Below are 16,195 nucleotides of genomic sequence, written 5' to 3'. Positions count from 1 at the left end.
AATTCTTTTTAATTGACTTGGTTGTCCACCTCACCTGTCACATCATGTGATATAAAATTGTCATAAATTTATATGATAAAAATAATATTATTAATTTAATACATCAGAGTCTAATAAAATAGTGTAAATAAATAAATATGCATGTTATAGCACAAATGAGTAATATCAAGGGATCTTTATATATAGAGACAAAAACTTTCACTATATTTCAAGGAAATCCACTAGTTTTTAAACATGTCAATGAGAGACAAAAATATAAAAACAACTAAAGCCCAGCCTAAAAGCATGAAAACACTGTTTTAAAATGCTAGCCATACCCCTATGCTTTAGGGCTGCTAAGAGAATCCAGCCTTTACAAATCCAACAAAATTAATATGTGCCATAAGCTTATCTTCAACTATTTATGCAGAATCAGTTTATATCCTTTATTACTAGAATTAGTTCAATCCATCATCGACCATTTATGCGAAATCAGTTCAACTCGTCTTCAACCATTTTTGCAGAACCAATCTAACCCGTCCTCGACCATTTTTGCAGAATCAGTTCAACCCATCATCGACCATTTTTGCAGAATCAATTCAACCCGTTCTCGATAATTTTTGTAGAATCAATTCAATTTGTCTTCGATCATTCTTACATAATTAGTTTATCCGTCTTCGACCATTTTTGCAAAATCAATTCAACCCATCCTCAACCATTTTTGCATAATCAGTTCAACCCGTCTTTTCCAATTTTGTAGAATCAACCAGTTCAACTTGTCTTCGACTATTTTTGTAGAATCAGTTCAACACGTTTTTGACCATTTTTTCATAATCGCAAATGGTTCCTGACATTAATCAAAATCCTCATTTTGGTCCCTAAGTTTCAAAAATCAATAAATTTGGTCCCTGACTTTCACTACCACACTTCAATTTAGTCATTCCATTTAAATTTCATTAATATTTTTTGTTAGTGTGCTGATATGGTCCCACTAATACAATCATATGGCGCCATATGGATTAACTATAAGAATTTTTTTTTTTTAGATTTAAAACTAAAAGTAAAATAAGAAATTAAAAAACTAAAACTAAAAAAAGTGAAAAAAGATATCATCATAAGGCACCATGACACCACTAAAGCTCTTGGCCTCCATGAACTCACTCCTCATTCTCTCTAGTTGGTTATAATCTTATCAAATTTGAATTGAATTTGGATTCGATTTTATCGAATTTAGATTGAATTTTTTTTTTCCAATTGGGATTATGGGATGCAAGAGAAATGCCAATGCGGAATACTCGTTAGTTGGTTCACTCTAAAAAAAATAGTTTCTTCTAGTTAATCTACTTGGTGCCATGTGATTAGATTAGTGGGGCCACATCAACACACTAACAAAAAATATTGACGGAATGACTCAAGTGATGTGTGGTAGTGAAAGTCAGGGACCAAATTCATCAATTTTTTAATCTTAGGGACCAAAATGAGGAGTTTGATTAATGTCAGGAACCATTTGCGATAAAAACCCTTCTTTTGTGTAATCCATGTGTCACAATTTTATTGGATTTGTGAGTCCCACATACAAACTAACAGAATAATTGACGGAATCTAAATGGAAGGACCAAATTGATGTGCGGTAGTGAATGTCAAGGATGACATTGATTGATTTTGAAAGCGAGGGACCAAAATGATAAGTTTGGTCAATCTCAATGACCATTTGTGATAAAATTTCTTTTGTCGAAAGATAGCCTTTATTATAATCTAATTGCAATGTTTACATCTTCTGCAAGATTATTAAACATAAATTTCAAGCCAACCTCGTCCCAAAGGAATGCACTGATATGATACTAAGGAGGGTTATCCAAATTAAGTGATATGTGTATATTCTATTAGTTCAAGGTACCCTTATTAGATGTTTGACACTTGTCAGTAGTTGGGTGGGTTAGTTGGGATGATTGTAATTGTAGAAACTTAGCCTGCAAGTCTGGAAAAGAGATATATATAACAGACTAAATATGCAAGGCAGGATATGATAAGAAAAGTATATTGTTGAGTAATAATACATCAGAGTTTATGTGCCATGCATTGAAGGTAGAACAAGGTTCTTATTATTGGTATCAGCTAATTATACGATCCCACGTTTCCCTTGTGTATGCCAAGAGCAACCACTCGTGCTATAAAGATGGATGCTCGCGTCACTGCCCTTGAAGCTTCGAATTCCATAATTGAAAAATTAGTCCAGAACCTTGCAGCCTAGATGTCCAAATTCATAATGATAATGGATACCCGTCTTTCGTTGATCAATCTCGTTCTGCAACCATGGAAGAACGGGGTCGCGGGTGTGGGGGTCCGTCGTAATTAGGGGGTAATCCTATTTATTCCGACAAAACTTTCAGCAATCAAAATCTTGATCCCAATCTTCAATTTCAGCGTCAAGACACTTGATTCCGCCATCAAGATTCTCCATTTCAGTTTCGCCAACCGCCAATCAAACTTGATTTTCCAAGATTTGTTGATGGGGACGATCCTTTAGCTTGGGTGTACAAAGCGGAGCATTTTTTTTACTATTTATCGATGGCCGACGATTGCAAGGTTCAATTGGCATCCTTCCATCTTGATCGTGAAGCCCTTCAATGGTTTCAGTGGCGGAATTGTCTCAAGATTTTTTCCCACTGGCTTGATTTTGTTAAGATTTTCTGTCGAGAGTTTGGCCCTTTGGAGTTTGAGGATTTCTTGGAAGCATTGGTTCAATTGAAGCAAACTGGATTGGTGAGGGATTATATCACAGAGTTCAGGCGTTTGGCCAATAGAACCCATGAGATTGCTCCAGCAATGCTTAAAAGTTGTTTCATCGGGGGGTTGAAACTGGAGCTCAGTCACGATGTAAAGCTTCTGCGGCCAGTGGATGTTTATGAGGCTCAGGCACTAGCATTACAGATCGATGCCAAGCTTGCGGATTCTAAGATCCAGCCATTCTCAAAAGCCCCAAATTTTTCTTGGCATAATTCGTTTGGCAATAAGACTACACCAACCTCTCAGGATTCAGGTACTTCCACTTCTTCTATTCATCTTCCTAAGCATAGCTAGGGATGAGTTCAAAAAACCGAAAACCGAAAAAAATCGAAAACCAAACCAAACCGAAACCGAAAAAACCGAACCGAACAAAAAAATCGAACTGAATTGAAAAAACCGAACCGAACCGAATTCTTTTGGTTCGGTTCGGTTTTAGTGATCTAGAAACCGAACCAAACCGAATTAATTAAATTAAAATGTGCTAAACCCAATGTGTTGCCAAACTTTAAGCTCAAAATATTAAAAAGGGGCCTATAAAAACTCTAAACCCTAACCTATTATTTCTCCCCCATATAAGGTTCCGGAACCAAACCTCTTCCCGAAGTACCTACATCCATCTCCATAGCACTGTCTACTTATGCGCCAGCTTTCTTTTCCAAATCTACTCTCATATAACATGTAACATAATCCATAAACATGTATTTCGTGTAGATTACTTGGGTACTTTGTGATGGAAAAGAATCCAACACACACTAAATAAATCCACCCACGCATTACCTTTACTAATCAAGTTGTCAACATGCAATTACAAGAAAACAACCCTGATCTTTGAACAACATCATACAATTTAACTTTTCTAAGTCATTTGTACGATTTTTGTGTGATTTTTGTGTTGTGAGGTTGTTAGTTTGGACTTTGGAAAACTTGATTGATGATTTTAGTTCAACTTTAAATGTTTATTTTCATTGTCTTTGATTCTAGTTAGAATGTTTATGTTATGGTTGTGTTGGATATGTTAAAATTTAAAATTTCAATGTTTTTCATTTTTTGAAAAAAATAAAAACAAAAAACCGAAACCGAACCGGAAAAAATCGAACCGAAAAAAATCGAAAAAAAATTGAACCGAACCGAACCAAATCAAAATTTCGGTTTGGTTTCGGTTTTGGCAAAAAACCAAACCGATTTAAACCGAACCCACCCCTAAGCAGAGCAATGTTAAAAAGATGACATTTGAGGAAATTAGAGAACACAGGAGGAAGGGTCTTTGTGATTATTGTCCTATCAAATGGTTCAAAGGGCATGTTTGCCAAAGTTCTCAACTTTTACTACTTGATTTGTCTGATAGATCTGAAGAGGTTCTTGATGTTGATCCTGTGCTAGATGAGAGTGAGGAATTATCGAATGCTCATATTACTACTTGTGATATGTATGGTGTATCTGCTCCTGATAATATTCAAACTATGAAGGTTCTAGGGTCTATTAAACATTGTCATGCAGTGATTCTTTTTTACTCAGGAAGTTCTTAAAATTTCATTAACTCTGCTTTCGCCAAGAAGATGGGCTAGTGAATTGACCCACTTCAGAAGTTTGATGTGATGATTGCCAATGGTGGTACAATTACCAGTATGGGGTGCTGTTCTCAGGTCAAAATTACTATCCAAGACTATGAATACATCTCGGATTTGTATGTTTTGCAGTTGGGAGGTTGTGATGTTGTCTTGGGCGCTCAATGGCTGAGAACTTTATGACCCATTCTCTGGGATTTCGAGAAATTAAAGATGGAATTCACCTTAGGCCAACGACTTTATTGCTTATGTAGTTCTCCGGCCCCTGCACCGAGGTCAGTGATAGCTTGTCACATACAAAGGCTGCTGACTCAAGGTTCTTTTGGAGTGGTTTTGTTTCTTATTGCTCCGAAGGATGCTGTGGCTATCAAAGAAGATTTATATCGTAGTCAACAAGCTGAATTGGATGGATTATTGTCTCAGTTTAAAGTAATATTCCAGTCACCTACCACCTTGCCTTCATCACGGTCTCATGACCATAAGATTCCATTATTGGAAGAAAGTAAACCACCTAGTGCAAGGCCTTATCAGTACAATCCTATGCAGAAGTCTGAGATTGAGAAATGTGTTACGGAGCTATTAGATTCTGGTTTTATCCGAGCCAGTAATAGTCCTTTCTCTTCCCCTATTTTGTTAGTTTGGAAGAAGGATGACAGTTGGAGGATGTGTATGGACTACCGAGCCTTGAATTTGTTGACTATCGAGGATAAATATCCCATCCCATTAATTGATGAATTGCTGGATGAACTATAGGGTGCTCAGTTATTTTCCAAATTGGATTTACGGGCCGGTTATCATCAGATTTGAGTGCACCCTGCCGATATTGAGAAAACAGCCTTCCGCACTCATAATGGGCATTATGAGTTCTTGGTGATGCCGTCTGGACTCACAAACGCTCCAGCAACCTTTCAGAGCTTAATGAATGAACTATTTTGACCTTTTTTGCTTCACTTTGTTCTGGTATTTTTTAATGATATCTTAGTTTACATTTCTACTTGGGAGGATCACCTGCGACATCTCAATACAGTTTTTCAAGTGTTGTAGCAGCATCAATTGTTTGTGAAGAAATCAAAATGAAATTTTGGTAAATCACAGATTAAGTATTTGGGTCATGTGGTCTCTCGAAATGGAGTTGCAACGGATCTTTCAAAACTCCGTGTCATTCAAGAGTGGCCCTTACCTGGATCAGTCAAAGCCTTACGGGGATTTTTAGGTCTTACCGGGTATTACCGCAAGTTTATACAAGGGTATGGAAGAATTTGTGGACCACTAACTTCCTTAACAAAGAAGGATGCCTTCCATTGGAATTCAAAGGCTACGACTACTTTCAATCAGCTTAAAGAAGCGATGTTGTCTCCAACAGTTCTCGCTCTCCCAAATTTTTCGAAGCCATTTGTTATTGAGACTGATGCATCTAACACGGGCATTGGGGTTGTTCTACAACAAGGGGCAGACCTATAGCTTTTACAAGTAAAGCTCTTGGACCTCGATCTCAAGCTATGTCAGCATATGAACGAGAAATGCTTGCAATCATTCATGCTATTAAGAAATGGCAAACTTATCTTCAAGGCAACCACTTTGTTATACGAATGAACCATCATAGCCTGAAATTTTTTTTGCAAAATAGAGCTCATACTCCATTCCAGCAAAAATGGATTTCTAAACTCTTGGGATTCGATTACGAAATCCAGTACAAACAAGGCACTAAAAATCAAGTTGCTGATGCACTGTCTCGACTGCATTCGGAGGCTCAGTTCTGTGCTATTTCCTATCCTTACATGGGTTGGTTAGACGACTTGCGCCGACACTTGGAACAAGAGCCTTGGATTATTTCGAAACTCAAAGAGTCTTCTGTTTCGACTAGTGCTGCTAATACATCGTCCTCTTCCTACCATTATGATAATGGTTTTCTTAAACATAAAGGAAAAATTGTGTTAAGTCTGACGACTAGTTGGAGGGATAAGATATTTCAGGAGCATCACAGTACCTTGATGGCAGGACACGCCGGGTTTCTTAAAACTTACAAGAGGATTTCACGCTCTTTTTATTGGCATGGCATGAAGACGGATATTAGACGAATGGTTGCTGAATGTCAGGTGTGTCAACAAAATAAATATGAAACCTTAGCTTCCCCTGGCCTATTGAATCCCCTGCCAATCCCTCAAACTGTGTGGACATACGTTTCCATAGATTTTATTATGGGGTTGCGGCCTTGCAAAAGGAAGACTATTATTTTTGTAGTGGTGGATCGGTTCTCTAAATATGCACATTTTGTGGCGATTTCTCATCCCTACATAACCCATTCAGTTGCTCAGATTTTTGTTGATCATGTGTTCAAGCTACATGGTATGCCTGCAACAATTGTTAGTGTTCGAGACCCCGTGTTTCTTAGCACTTTTTGGAAGGAATTCTTCGCTTTACAGGGATCTAAACTGTGTCTCAGCTCAGGGTATCATCCCCAAACCGATGGTCAAACCGAGGTCGTCAACCGTTGTCTAAAAACATATCTGCGTTGTTTTTGCAGCCTTCAACCAAGGAAGTGGCTCCAATGGTTATCATGGGCTGAATGGAGTTACAATACCTCCTATCATTCATCTTCCAAGCTTACTCCATATGAAATTGTTTATGGCCAACGTCTTACAGCGGTTCAGACATATAAATCAGGCACCACCAAACTGGATATGGTTGATAGGTGTTTGCAAACTCGATCATAGATTCTATCTCAACTTAAGACGAATTTGGAAGCAGCTCAGGTGCGGATGAAGCATCAGGCAGATAAACATCGTATTGAACGTACTTTTGAAATGGGTGATATGGTTTACCTCCGACTTATTCCTTACCAGTATCAGTCCTTAGCTTGTCATTCATTTCACAAGTTACAACCCAAGTTTTATGGACCATTTGCGGTGTTGGAAAAGGTTGGGGCAGTCGCTTACAAACTCAAACTTCATGCTCACTCGAAATTACATCATGTTTTTCATATGTCCTGTTTGAAGAAGCAATTGGGTGTGGGTGTGACTCCTACTACTATACTTCTTGATGTCATTGATGAAGGTCTGTTACAAGCAACTCCATTAGCCATCCTCTAGCAGCGGGTGGTCACCAAGGCCAACTTTCAGATTCCTGAAGTCCTTGTTCATTGGAAAAATCATTCTAAGGAAGATGCAACTTGGGAAGAATTTGATGCTTTTAGACAACGATTTCCTAGTTTTCAACCTTGAGGACAAGGTATGTTTCTATGGGCGGGGTAATGATAGGATACTAAGGAGGGTTATCCATATGTGTATATTCTGTTAGTTCAAGGTACCCTTATTAGATGTTTGACACTTGTCAGTAGTTGGGTGGGTTAGTTGGGATGATTGTAATTGTAGAAACTTAGCCTACAAGTCTGGAAAAGAGATATATATATAGCAGACTAAATATGCAAGGCAGGATATGATAAGAAAAGTATATTGTTGAGTAATAATACATCAAAGTTTATGTGTCATGCGTTGAAGGTAGAACAAGGTTCTTATTATGCACCACCATGCAAGGCGATAAACAAGGCGATCGTGTGGGCATCAAGATTACCACCCCACGGAACGAACTCAAATTTTGCATGTCCAATTTTCATAGCTAATGATTCGATGTCGAAAAGAAAACCTTAAAGAGTAGCATCGGGGTCTCGCAAAGGAGGGCTATTTGGAGAGGAGTTTTTCTTTAGAAAACGATAACGATAACACCATATTAATTAGCTTTTCAAATACCTCAGTTTAATCTTATAGGTTAAGTTTTATTTATACGATACAATAAAATAAAATAAAAATGTGTAGGGAGCTAAAAATAGTGTCCGACAAGTAAAATCACCTTCCTTTCTTGTCAGACCAACCCGATGTGGTATAGTAAGTTCTTTGGGCCTGGACCAAACCAAGTTTGGGCTAACAAAAGAAGAATCAGGCTTGTCCACCAAATTTACCATTCTTCCACCTTGGTAAATGGTAAATGGTAAATTCCATCTCAATCATGCAAATTCACCTTTCAAACTACGTACGTAAAATACGCGATTCAAATTCAACAAAGTAGAAACCATACCTGTTCCAGAAAACACAAGAGAGCTCTCAGCTACCAGTCACTCCCTCCCACACCAACACTTCAAACCTTACTTCCTTCCTTCCCTGTGATTGCCAGTTGCCCAGAATTCTCAACAACGCCGGTACAGACAGATGTCGTGGTGCTTGTCCTGCTGCACCGCTTCCACCTGCGGCCTCTGCGGCTCCGTCGCCTCTGGGATTTCCAACAGGTCCGCCAGGCTTGCTTACTGCGGTCTCTTCGGGCTCTCCCTCATAGTTTCTTGGATTCTCAGAGAAGTTGCAGCTCCTCTCTTGAAGAAAATCCCATGTGAGTTTTTCGTTTTTCCAACAACCCCTTTCGTTTTTGGAGCTGATTCTTTTTGGGTACGTGAGGAATCGTCAGATTTTACAGTTCTAGTGACAGAATTGAATTCATCTCTGAAATAATGAACTGGGTTTGTTTTGTTTTTTATTATCATGTGATGCATATTGTAGCTACTGTCAAGTTTTTGGATTTTGCAGTTGTTTGCCCCACATGTAAAGACATGTGGTTAATTACCTTCTAAAGATGATGAATGGAATACCAAATATCTGAATCATCTAATTTTCTTGATGTTATTCGTTGATTTAAATTAAGAATTCGAAATTCAGCAGCGTGATTGCATTTTTAACAGCTCTATCACGAGCATGCAAAGCTGGAAATGCTATATTGGAATTCAGCCTAATTTGTTTTCGGATAGTCTTCAATCAAGAATTTAAAGGATTTCAAATTAGGAGTTTAATATTGGAAATGCCAGTGAGTGTATAACCGAGATTATGTGGGATGCTTGTTTCACTTCTCAAAATGTTGTTTGCGAGTTGCGACTGTTGTGGATTTGATTTTTGATATCCTTTTTGGGTTTGGTCTTTATAGGGATAAGCTCTTCTGAGACACACACCAAGGTGTGGTATCAAACACAAGCGGTTCTTCGTGTGAGCATGGGGAATTTCTTGTTTTTCACAGCATTTGCGCTTATAATGATTGGAGTTAAAGATCAAAATGACAGACGAGATTCCTGGCATCATGGTGGATGGATTGCCAAGATGGTGATCTGGCTTTTGCTTGTCATTCTCATGTTTTTCATGCCAGACATTGTCATTACAATCTATGGTTAGTTTTTTCTCGATATATTTCAGTTTGGGCTATTAGTATTTTCTGCTTTCAGTTCTTTAACCTTGTGCAATAGAGAATGTTTTCAGCCTGACGTAGTTTGTTTGTGGGGTCAGTCATGAATCTGTGGCCATTTCTCTGCTTTACTTGATACTCATGAGTTTTTAGTTCAGAGACTAATGCTTTGTTTTTCCCATGTTGTTATTGACACTATAAAAATGAAATTATGCACTTTTCCTTTTACAAATTTTCCATTATGTTTTTATAAATTTGGTGTGCATGATGGTAGGGCGGAGCCACTAGGGGACCAAAGTGGTCATGGGCCCATCCTGCAGTTGTAGAACTGTGAGACATGAGGGATGGGGGTTTTAAAATCGATTGTAATGATATTTCTAAAGCAACCTAATCAACTATTATTTGTAGCTCTCTTCTTTTTCTGTGAAACAATTAAAATCAGATTTCTTTGTATTTTCTTTTTGTAATTTCAATTTTTTTCTGGTTACCCTGCTCTAGTTCCCACTTAGTTATATGCTGGGTTTGCAGGTTTCTTATCAAAATTTGGGGCAGGCTTATTTTTACTGGTTCAAGTGATTATCTTATTAGACTTTACTCACTCGTGGAATGATGCATGGGTGGAGAAAGATGAGCAAAAATGGTTAGTTTAAGTACAAATAGATAAATTTCACCTTCACTGGTTGAATTTCAGTTCTCACTCAGTGAATATGTATGTTTCAGGTATATTGCTTTGCTTGTTGTATCAATTGTATGCTACCTTGCAGCATTTGCGCTCTCGGGCGTTCTGTTCATTTGGTTCAACCCCTCCGGCGAAGACTGTGGCCTTAATATCTTCTTTATTGTCATGACAATGATTCTCGCATTTGGATTTGCAGTTATTGCATTACACCCGAAGGTAAGGATAAAAGGGTGAACTTCATTCGTTTGTATGTACTTTGGGACTTAGTAGGTCTGTGCTAGAGAGTGTCAGGCTTTATATTGAAAACTAACCTACATGATGATTTTGCCTGGAAATCTCAAACAGGTGAATGGCAGCCTCCTCCCTGCTTCAGTGATATCTGTTTATAGTGCTTATGTGTGCTTCACGGCTCTTTCCAGTGAACCTCGTGACTATGCTTGCAATGGTCTTCACCATTCCAAAGCAGTCTCTGTGAGTACCCTTCTTCTTGGGATGGCGACGACTGTTCTTTCAGTTTTGTATTCTGCCCTTCGTGCTGGATCATCAACAACTTTTTTATCACCACCAACTTCACCCAGGGGAGGTACTCAATCGCTTTTTGTAATCCTTTATGTTCAGCCAAAAGTAATAACTTCTTCCAAACTTGTTGAATGTTGCAATTCATGAAAGCTACTCTCGTGCTTCTTGTTCATAGCGTATTTAAGTTCTTCCAAACTTGTTGAATGTTGTGGCACTGGTGCAGCTGAAAAGACACCTCTTCTTGACGGCAAAAAGTTGGAAGAAGGGAAAGAGAAGGAGGACAAAGAAGCAAAACCCGTCAGTTATTCCTATACGTTTTTCCATCTGATATTTGCCTTGGCTAGCATGTATTCAGCCATGCTGCTTTCGGGTTGGACCGACTCATCAGAGAGCTCAGATCTCATTGACGTTGGCTGGACATCGGTTTGGGTCCGAATCTGCACAGAATGGGTTACTGCTGCACTATACGTTTGGTCCCTCCTCGCTCCTTTACTTTTCCCTGATCGCGAGTTCTAGCTACCTCCTTCACTTTGTTTCTGAGGTTCCAAGAACTGTCAATATTTTTCTTGTTTATCTGTGGAGTATAAGTTTAGTCATGTAATTATCTAATAATCTCTTAGAAATAGTCATGGTTGGGAGTCTGTAATAAACTTGAGCTCAGCACAATTTCCATCGATATGTGATATAAATTTCAGGATTTAACATGTTTTTGCACATATGGAACAAAAATTGCAATAAATTTTAAATTTGTTTACACCAACTCTAACCTTTGGAGTAAGTTTTCTATCCCCCCAACATCATTCTAACCTTTGTGCTAAAATGGGGTTAAGTGTTAGAACTAAAAAAAAAAACAGTCAAATTCCGGCCAAGATTTAGGTCCAAATTAGCGGTTGAGCCCACATGTGAGAATGTAACAAGGGAAATGAACTGGACTCGCCGAGCCCAAACGAGCACATGCCCCGCACGTGTTGACCCGCCTCAGCATCGCTGGTCCACCCACATGGGGCTATCGACCTTTTGTCACCCTGTGACACAAGCCCAACAGCTCCTTTTTTTATCCGACGGCCACAATTCAAATGGATATTGAATATCCAATGGTTCACTTTAATTTATTTAATTGTTAGTTTTATATTTATATATTTATTTTATCCAACGGTTGAGATCGGAATTATTTAGGTAAACTAATCTAATTCAAAATTCTTACCTTATGTTGAGTTATGTGTTGACAATCAAGTGAAAAAGAAAAGAACTTGGATGATTATTTAGATATGATCCATATGGAGAAGGAGATTGCGACTGGGAAGAAGATTGCGGGGAGGGGGCGCCGACGCAGCCGAGGAAGCACCAACTGCTGCTGCTGCTGTTTTACTGGATCACAAGGGCTCCATCTTGCAGCCTAATCACGTGAAGAAACGGCGAGGGCAGGCCTGACGCTTCAGGAGTATCAGAGCAGACAGATTTCTACAAGCGAGCGCAAGACAAGCATCCCTTCTACGGACCGATCATAGCGTCGTCGGCGCGTATCCAATCGTCGGCCTTGCCCAGCTGGAATCACCAAATTTGGTTTTCACTTGAATTTGGTTTGGTTGTAGTATTGAAAAGTAACAAATGGAGAATAGGAATTAACCAAAAATAGCAAAAAGCTTTGTTTTATTACAACATATGAAAATCAGTAATTAAATCGAGTATTGTTTCTTACAAGGAATCATTTTATTATCGGGTATTTATTCCGTAGTATGCGTAAATTATTTTTCTCTGAATTCTACGTTAAATATCTAAAAATTGAAAAATAAATTGATTACGGAGACTAGTTGATTTGATTACGTTGCCTTACTTGACCTATTTTTAAGTTGTCGTATTTCTAACATCCAAGATTCATGGCTTGTCTCGTTTTAATTAGGTAAGCAACTAAGCATTCCATAAAATCTTGATTTAAACAATATTTGCAACTAATTACCCCGGATTGATTCATAGGAAATTAATTAAAAATTAATAAAATGGAACATACTTGTTCGCAACTTCACATAGTTGACGTAACAAGGCTTGCAAGGTCCACGCCATACTCGCTCCAGAAGGCGCGTGAGCGGAGTGCGCTCTCCTTCACCGGCAAGCCTTCTTCTCCCCTGTCCCCCATCGTTTTCCTGGAAGGACGAAACCTCTACCTCTACGTACCCAAAAATATAAATAAATATTAAATATTATTTTTGAAAAATTAATAAATTTGAAAATTACAGAAACCCCCGTCCTCCGTGTTTTTCTAACATGCGCCATTTGCTACTCGCCACCACCACCACCATCATGCCCTCCTCCTCCTTCTCTGCCGCTGCCACGTCATCCTCCTCCTCCTATCCAACCCCCAAACCCAAATCCTCAAACCCTAATTGCACCCTCCTCTGCAAGCACTCGCCGTCGCCCACCCTCGACCTCCTCATCCTCATCCTCGTCCTCTTCTCCGGGACCTTCCTCATCACCTCTTACTTTTCCTACATCTTCAACTCCCTCTCGCTCCTCCTCTCTCACTCCACCCTCCCCCTCCACCTCCATCACATTCCCGTCCCCTACGTCGTCGGCTTCGTCGCCTTCTTCGCCGCCACGCTGTTCGTAGTCGAGTTCTGCTGCGGCATTCGATCCAGGAAGTGCGATAGGCCCGGATGTAAGGGCTTGAAGAAGGCCATGGAATTCGATTTGCAATTGCAATCGGAGGAGTGTGTCAAGTCCGGGTCTAAAGATATCGATAGGCTGCCGTGGAAGGGCGGCAGCGAGGGCAATCCTGATTACGAGTGCCTCAGGACTGAGCTGAGGCGGATGGCGCCGACGAATGGCCGTGCCGTGCTGCTGTTTCGGGCGCGATGCGGATGCCCGGTGGCCAAGCTCGAAGGCTGGGGTCCCAAGAGAGGACGCCGGCATAAAAAGTGAGTGTCTTTCTCTTTTCTTGCCTGCATTTTCTTGATTATTTGAGTAGATGGAAATTAATTGGATTGAGTAAATGTTGTTTGTATTGATCTGGGTAAGTTACAATTTTGTGCGGAACTTATTGGATGCTATGAATTGAACAATTGGACTTCAAAGGGGTTGATTAAATTTACAGAAATTTGCAAGTAATCTTTGATGGGTACTGGAAGGTTTACTGAATTCCTTGAGGCTGAAGAGGTAAAGCTTAGATCATATGAACTTCCGTTAGACTTAGGTTTGACCAAGATCGATATCTCTTATATACACTCTTCAAGCAATCAGATGATCCATGTAGAAGAGTAGAAGCATAGGTGATGGCATCAAGTCGATATTGTAGAAGGTAGGCACCAGTGGTTTTGGGGAAATGAGACCCTTTTGGTTTGACCTTTCGTATTTTGCCCCACCTAAAAAATTATGTGTACCTAATATGTCTTTTCACTTTGTATCCCTGGCTAGATCCGTTAGGTGGCTGTGCCGTATTTCATCCGGCATTTTTGAACATTGTAGGCTAGAATAATGTTTTGTTTGTTCAGTGGAGCCTGAGTAATCTGGAGTTTAATGGTAAATACTGTATATATGTTTTCGGTTGGACAAACATCTTAGGTAGTGCACCAATAGAATTATGATTGAGTTCAGATTGATCTGTGTAAATGGCATGTACATTTGTTAGTCAATAGGAGAGTACTCCCAATAGAGATAAGCAAGCTAGGTTAGTTCAAGTATGGTATGGACATGGCCTGTTTCAAAAAGGCATGATAAGGCCCTAAAGAAGTAAAGAACTGAAAATAACTTCAACGAAAATAACTGAAAAAATGAGGCCCTGAAGAAGTGTAGAAAGATATGGCAGGATTAGGCACCACACTAATATGATGCATGAGCATGGCACGATTAAGTTGCCCCAAGTACCAAAGGAAGCACAGATGGGCGGATTTTAATGACGGCCCCATTTTACACCTCTACTCCAGAAGTATTAGGGATAGAATTTGTTTGGGTCTTTAAGGTCCATAACCCAGACATCAACCTCAGTGGTATACATGATAGATTACTATAGGATATCTGTGGAAAGCTTTTAATCAGAATATGAAAAAAGGCAGGATGAACATCAATGTAATGGTAGCAGTGAGTATATTCTGAAGTGCTAAACGGATGAAAGCTACGGTATAATTTGGAGTGTAGGCCATGAATGATCATTTCCCGAGTAACTGAGAATGGTTACTGAAAAGTGTTAGCTTCAGCACCATGGTTGACAATGTGGAATAAATCTTGATTTGATATGAATTTTCTCCACAAAATAAGTATATGCACAAACTTGAGTCCTCAACATAAACTGATAGGATGATATGATGATATGCTGGGGCATATACCCAGTCATTTTAGGTTCTAGATCTATGTGACCAGCCATTAGTATTGTTCCAGAAGGTGACCCCTCATAAGAGGCATTCATCAATATATTTTCTGTTTGCGGGAGAGACTAGTTTGGCTCTTTATTTAGCACCGTACCTACAATGCACATGAGAGCAGGAGTGGTTGTCCGGGCAATACAGAGAAAGCAACAATATAGTTTAGGAAGACCTGTAAGCAGTTACGGTTCACTTTGTCCTCATTCAGTGTTGGTCCAGTTTAACAGCATCCCCTTTTGGGCTGCATTTCTGGTACCGATAGATCTGGCAGTTACGTACGACTCTGCTGATTTGGTTTTACCTATGGGACGTGTTTCTTATAAATAGAATTGAAAAGATAATTTGTATCTTGATTTGGCTTTAGTTATTTGCAGCTTGTCTTACCTTGTTAGAAGACAATGCCCTCAGTAGGTTTCAAATATACTTTGTTGGGTGCACTATTATGTTCTTTGTAGGTGAACTTATTGCTTTGTAGGCTGGCAAGTTTTGTGTCGTAACGATTGTACAACTCTGTCAAACCCTGAAAGTGGTATTGAGCACTTACTGAGAATTGTAACCGTGCAAGTTTTATACTTATCTAGTCTCTTTGGTCTTGCAGGGCTCTGGCCAGTATGGCTCTTAATGGAGGAGATCATCGCTGATTGTTAAGGATGCTTTCGCCGCCGGTGTTCCCATTACATGTTCGATCATTTACCTGTTATTATAGACGTTATTCTTCACTTCACTCTCAATCAAAACAATTCTTTTTCATTAATCATATACTCCGGTGGCAGCACATTTATATGTTTGAAACAACCTTTGTGTAGAGTCTGTAGACGAGCATCTTCTCGAGCGATTGTCTCTCGTATGTGGAAGGGCATAACAAATTGAATGAGAATAAATATATTAAATGTCAAGTGGATATTTTGTTTGCCTAACTAATGGTTTTGAACTTCTATACCCCATCAATTCCCTTTTAGAACCGAGATGAGGTAAAGCCATGTACCTCTGCCAAACGGGGGAATTGATGAGTCGCTATGGATGAAGGTCTTTGTTCTCAAAATTGATGAATTCTGCAATGGACCGCAACACAACTACGTGGTGTTATTTCTTGGTACAAT

General features: G+C 39.3%; 2 protein-coding genes across 2 annotated transcripts; both read left to right on the top strand.

The window, feature by feature from the left end:
- Positions 1 to 8,387: 8,387 nt before the first annotated feature.
- LOC103403836 (uncharacterized) lies at positions 8,388 to 11,447 on the top strand. Its single transcript, XM_008342687.4, has 6 exons — positions 8,388 to 8,708; positions 9,294 to 9,530; positions 10,074 to 10,185; positions 10,266 to 10,440; positions 10,570 to 10,807; positions 10,967 to 11,447. Exons 1-6 carry the CDS (start codon positions 8,534 to 8,536, stop codon positions 11,257 to 11,259), a joined length of 1,230 nt encoding a protein of 409 aa, XP_008340909.1. The 5' UTR covers positions 8,388 to 8,533; the 3' UTR covers positions 11,260 to 11,447.
- A 1,244-nt stretch (positions 11,448 to 12,691) lies between these two features.
- On the top strand, positions 12,692 to 15,991 carry LOC103403835 (uncharacterized protein At5g19025-like). The gene is made up of 2 exons (XM_008342686.4): positions 12,692 to 13,655; positions 15,694 to 15,991. Exons 1-2 carry the CDS (start codon positions 13,006 to 13,008, stop codon positions 15,734 to 15,736), a joined length of 693 nt encoding a protein of 230 aa, XP_008340908.3. The 5' UTR covers positions 12,692 to 13,005; the 3' UTR covers positions 15,737 to 15,991.
- The last annotated feature ends 204 nt before the right edge of the window (positions 15,992 to 16,195 follow it).

This window comes from Malus domestica, chromosome 16 (genome assembly GCF_042453785.1).
Source record: "Malus domestica chromosome 16, GDT2T_hap1".
Lineage (NCBI taxonomy): Eukaryota > Viridiplantae > Streptophyta > Magnoliopsida > Rosales > Rosaceae > Malus > Malus domestica.
This window is presented reverse-complemented; position numbering and strand designations above follow the sequence as displayed.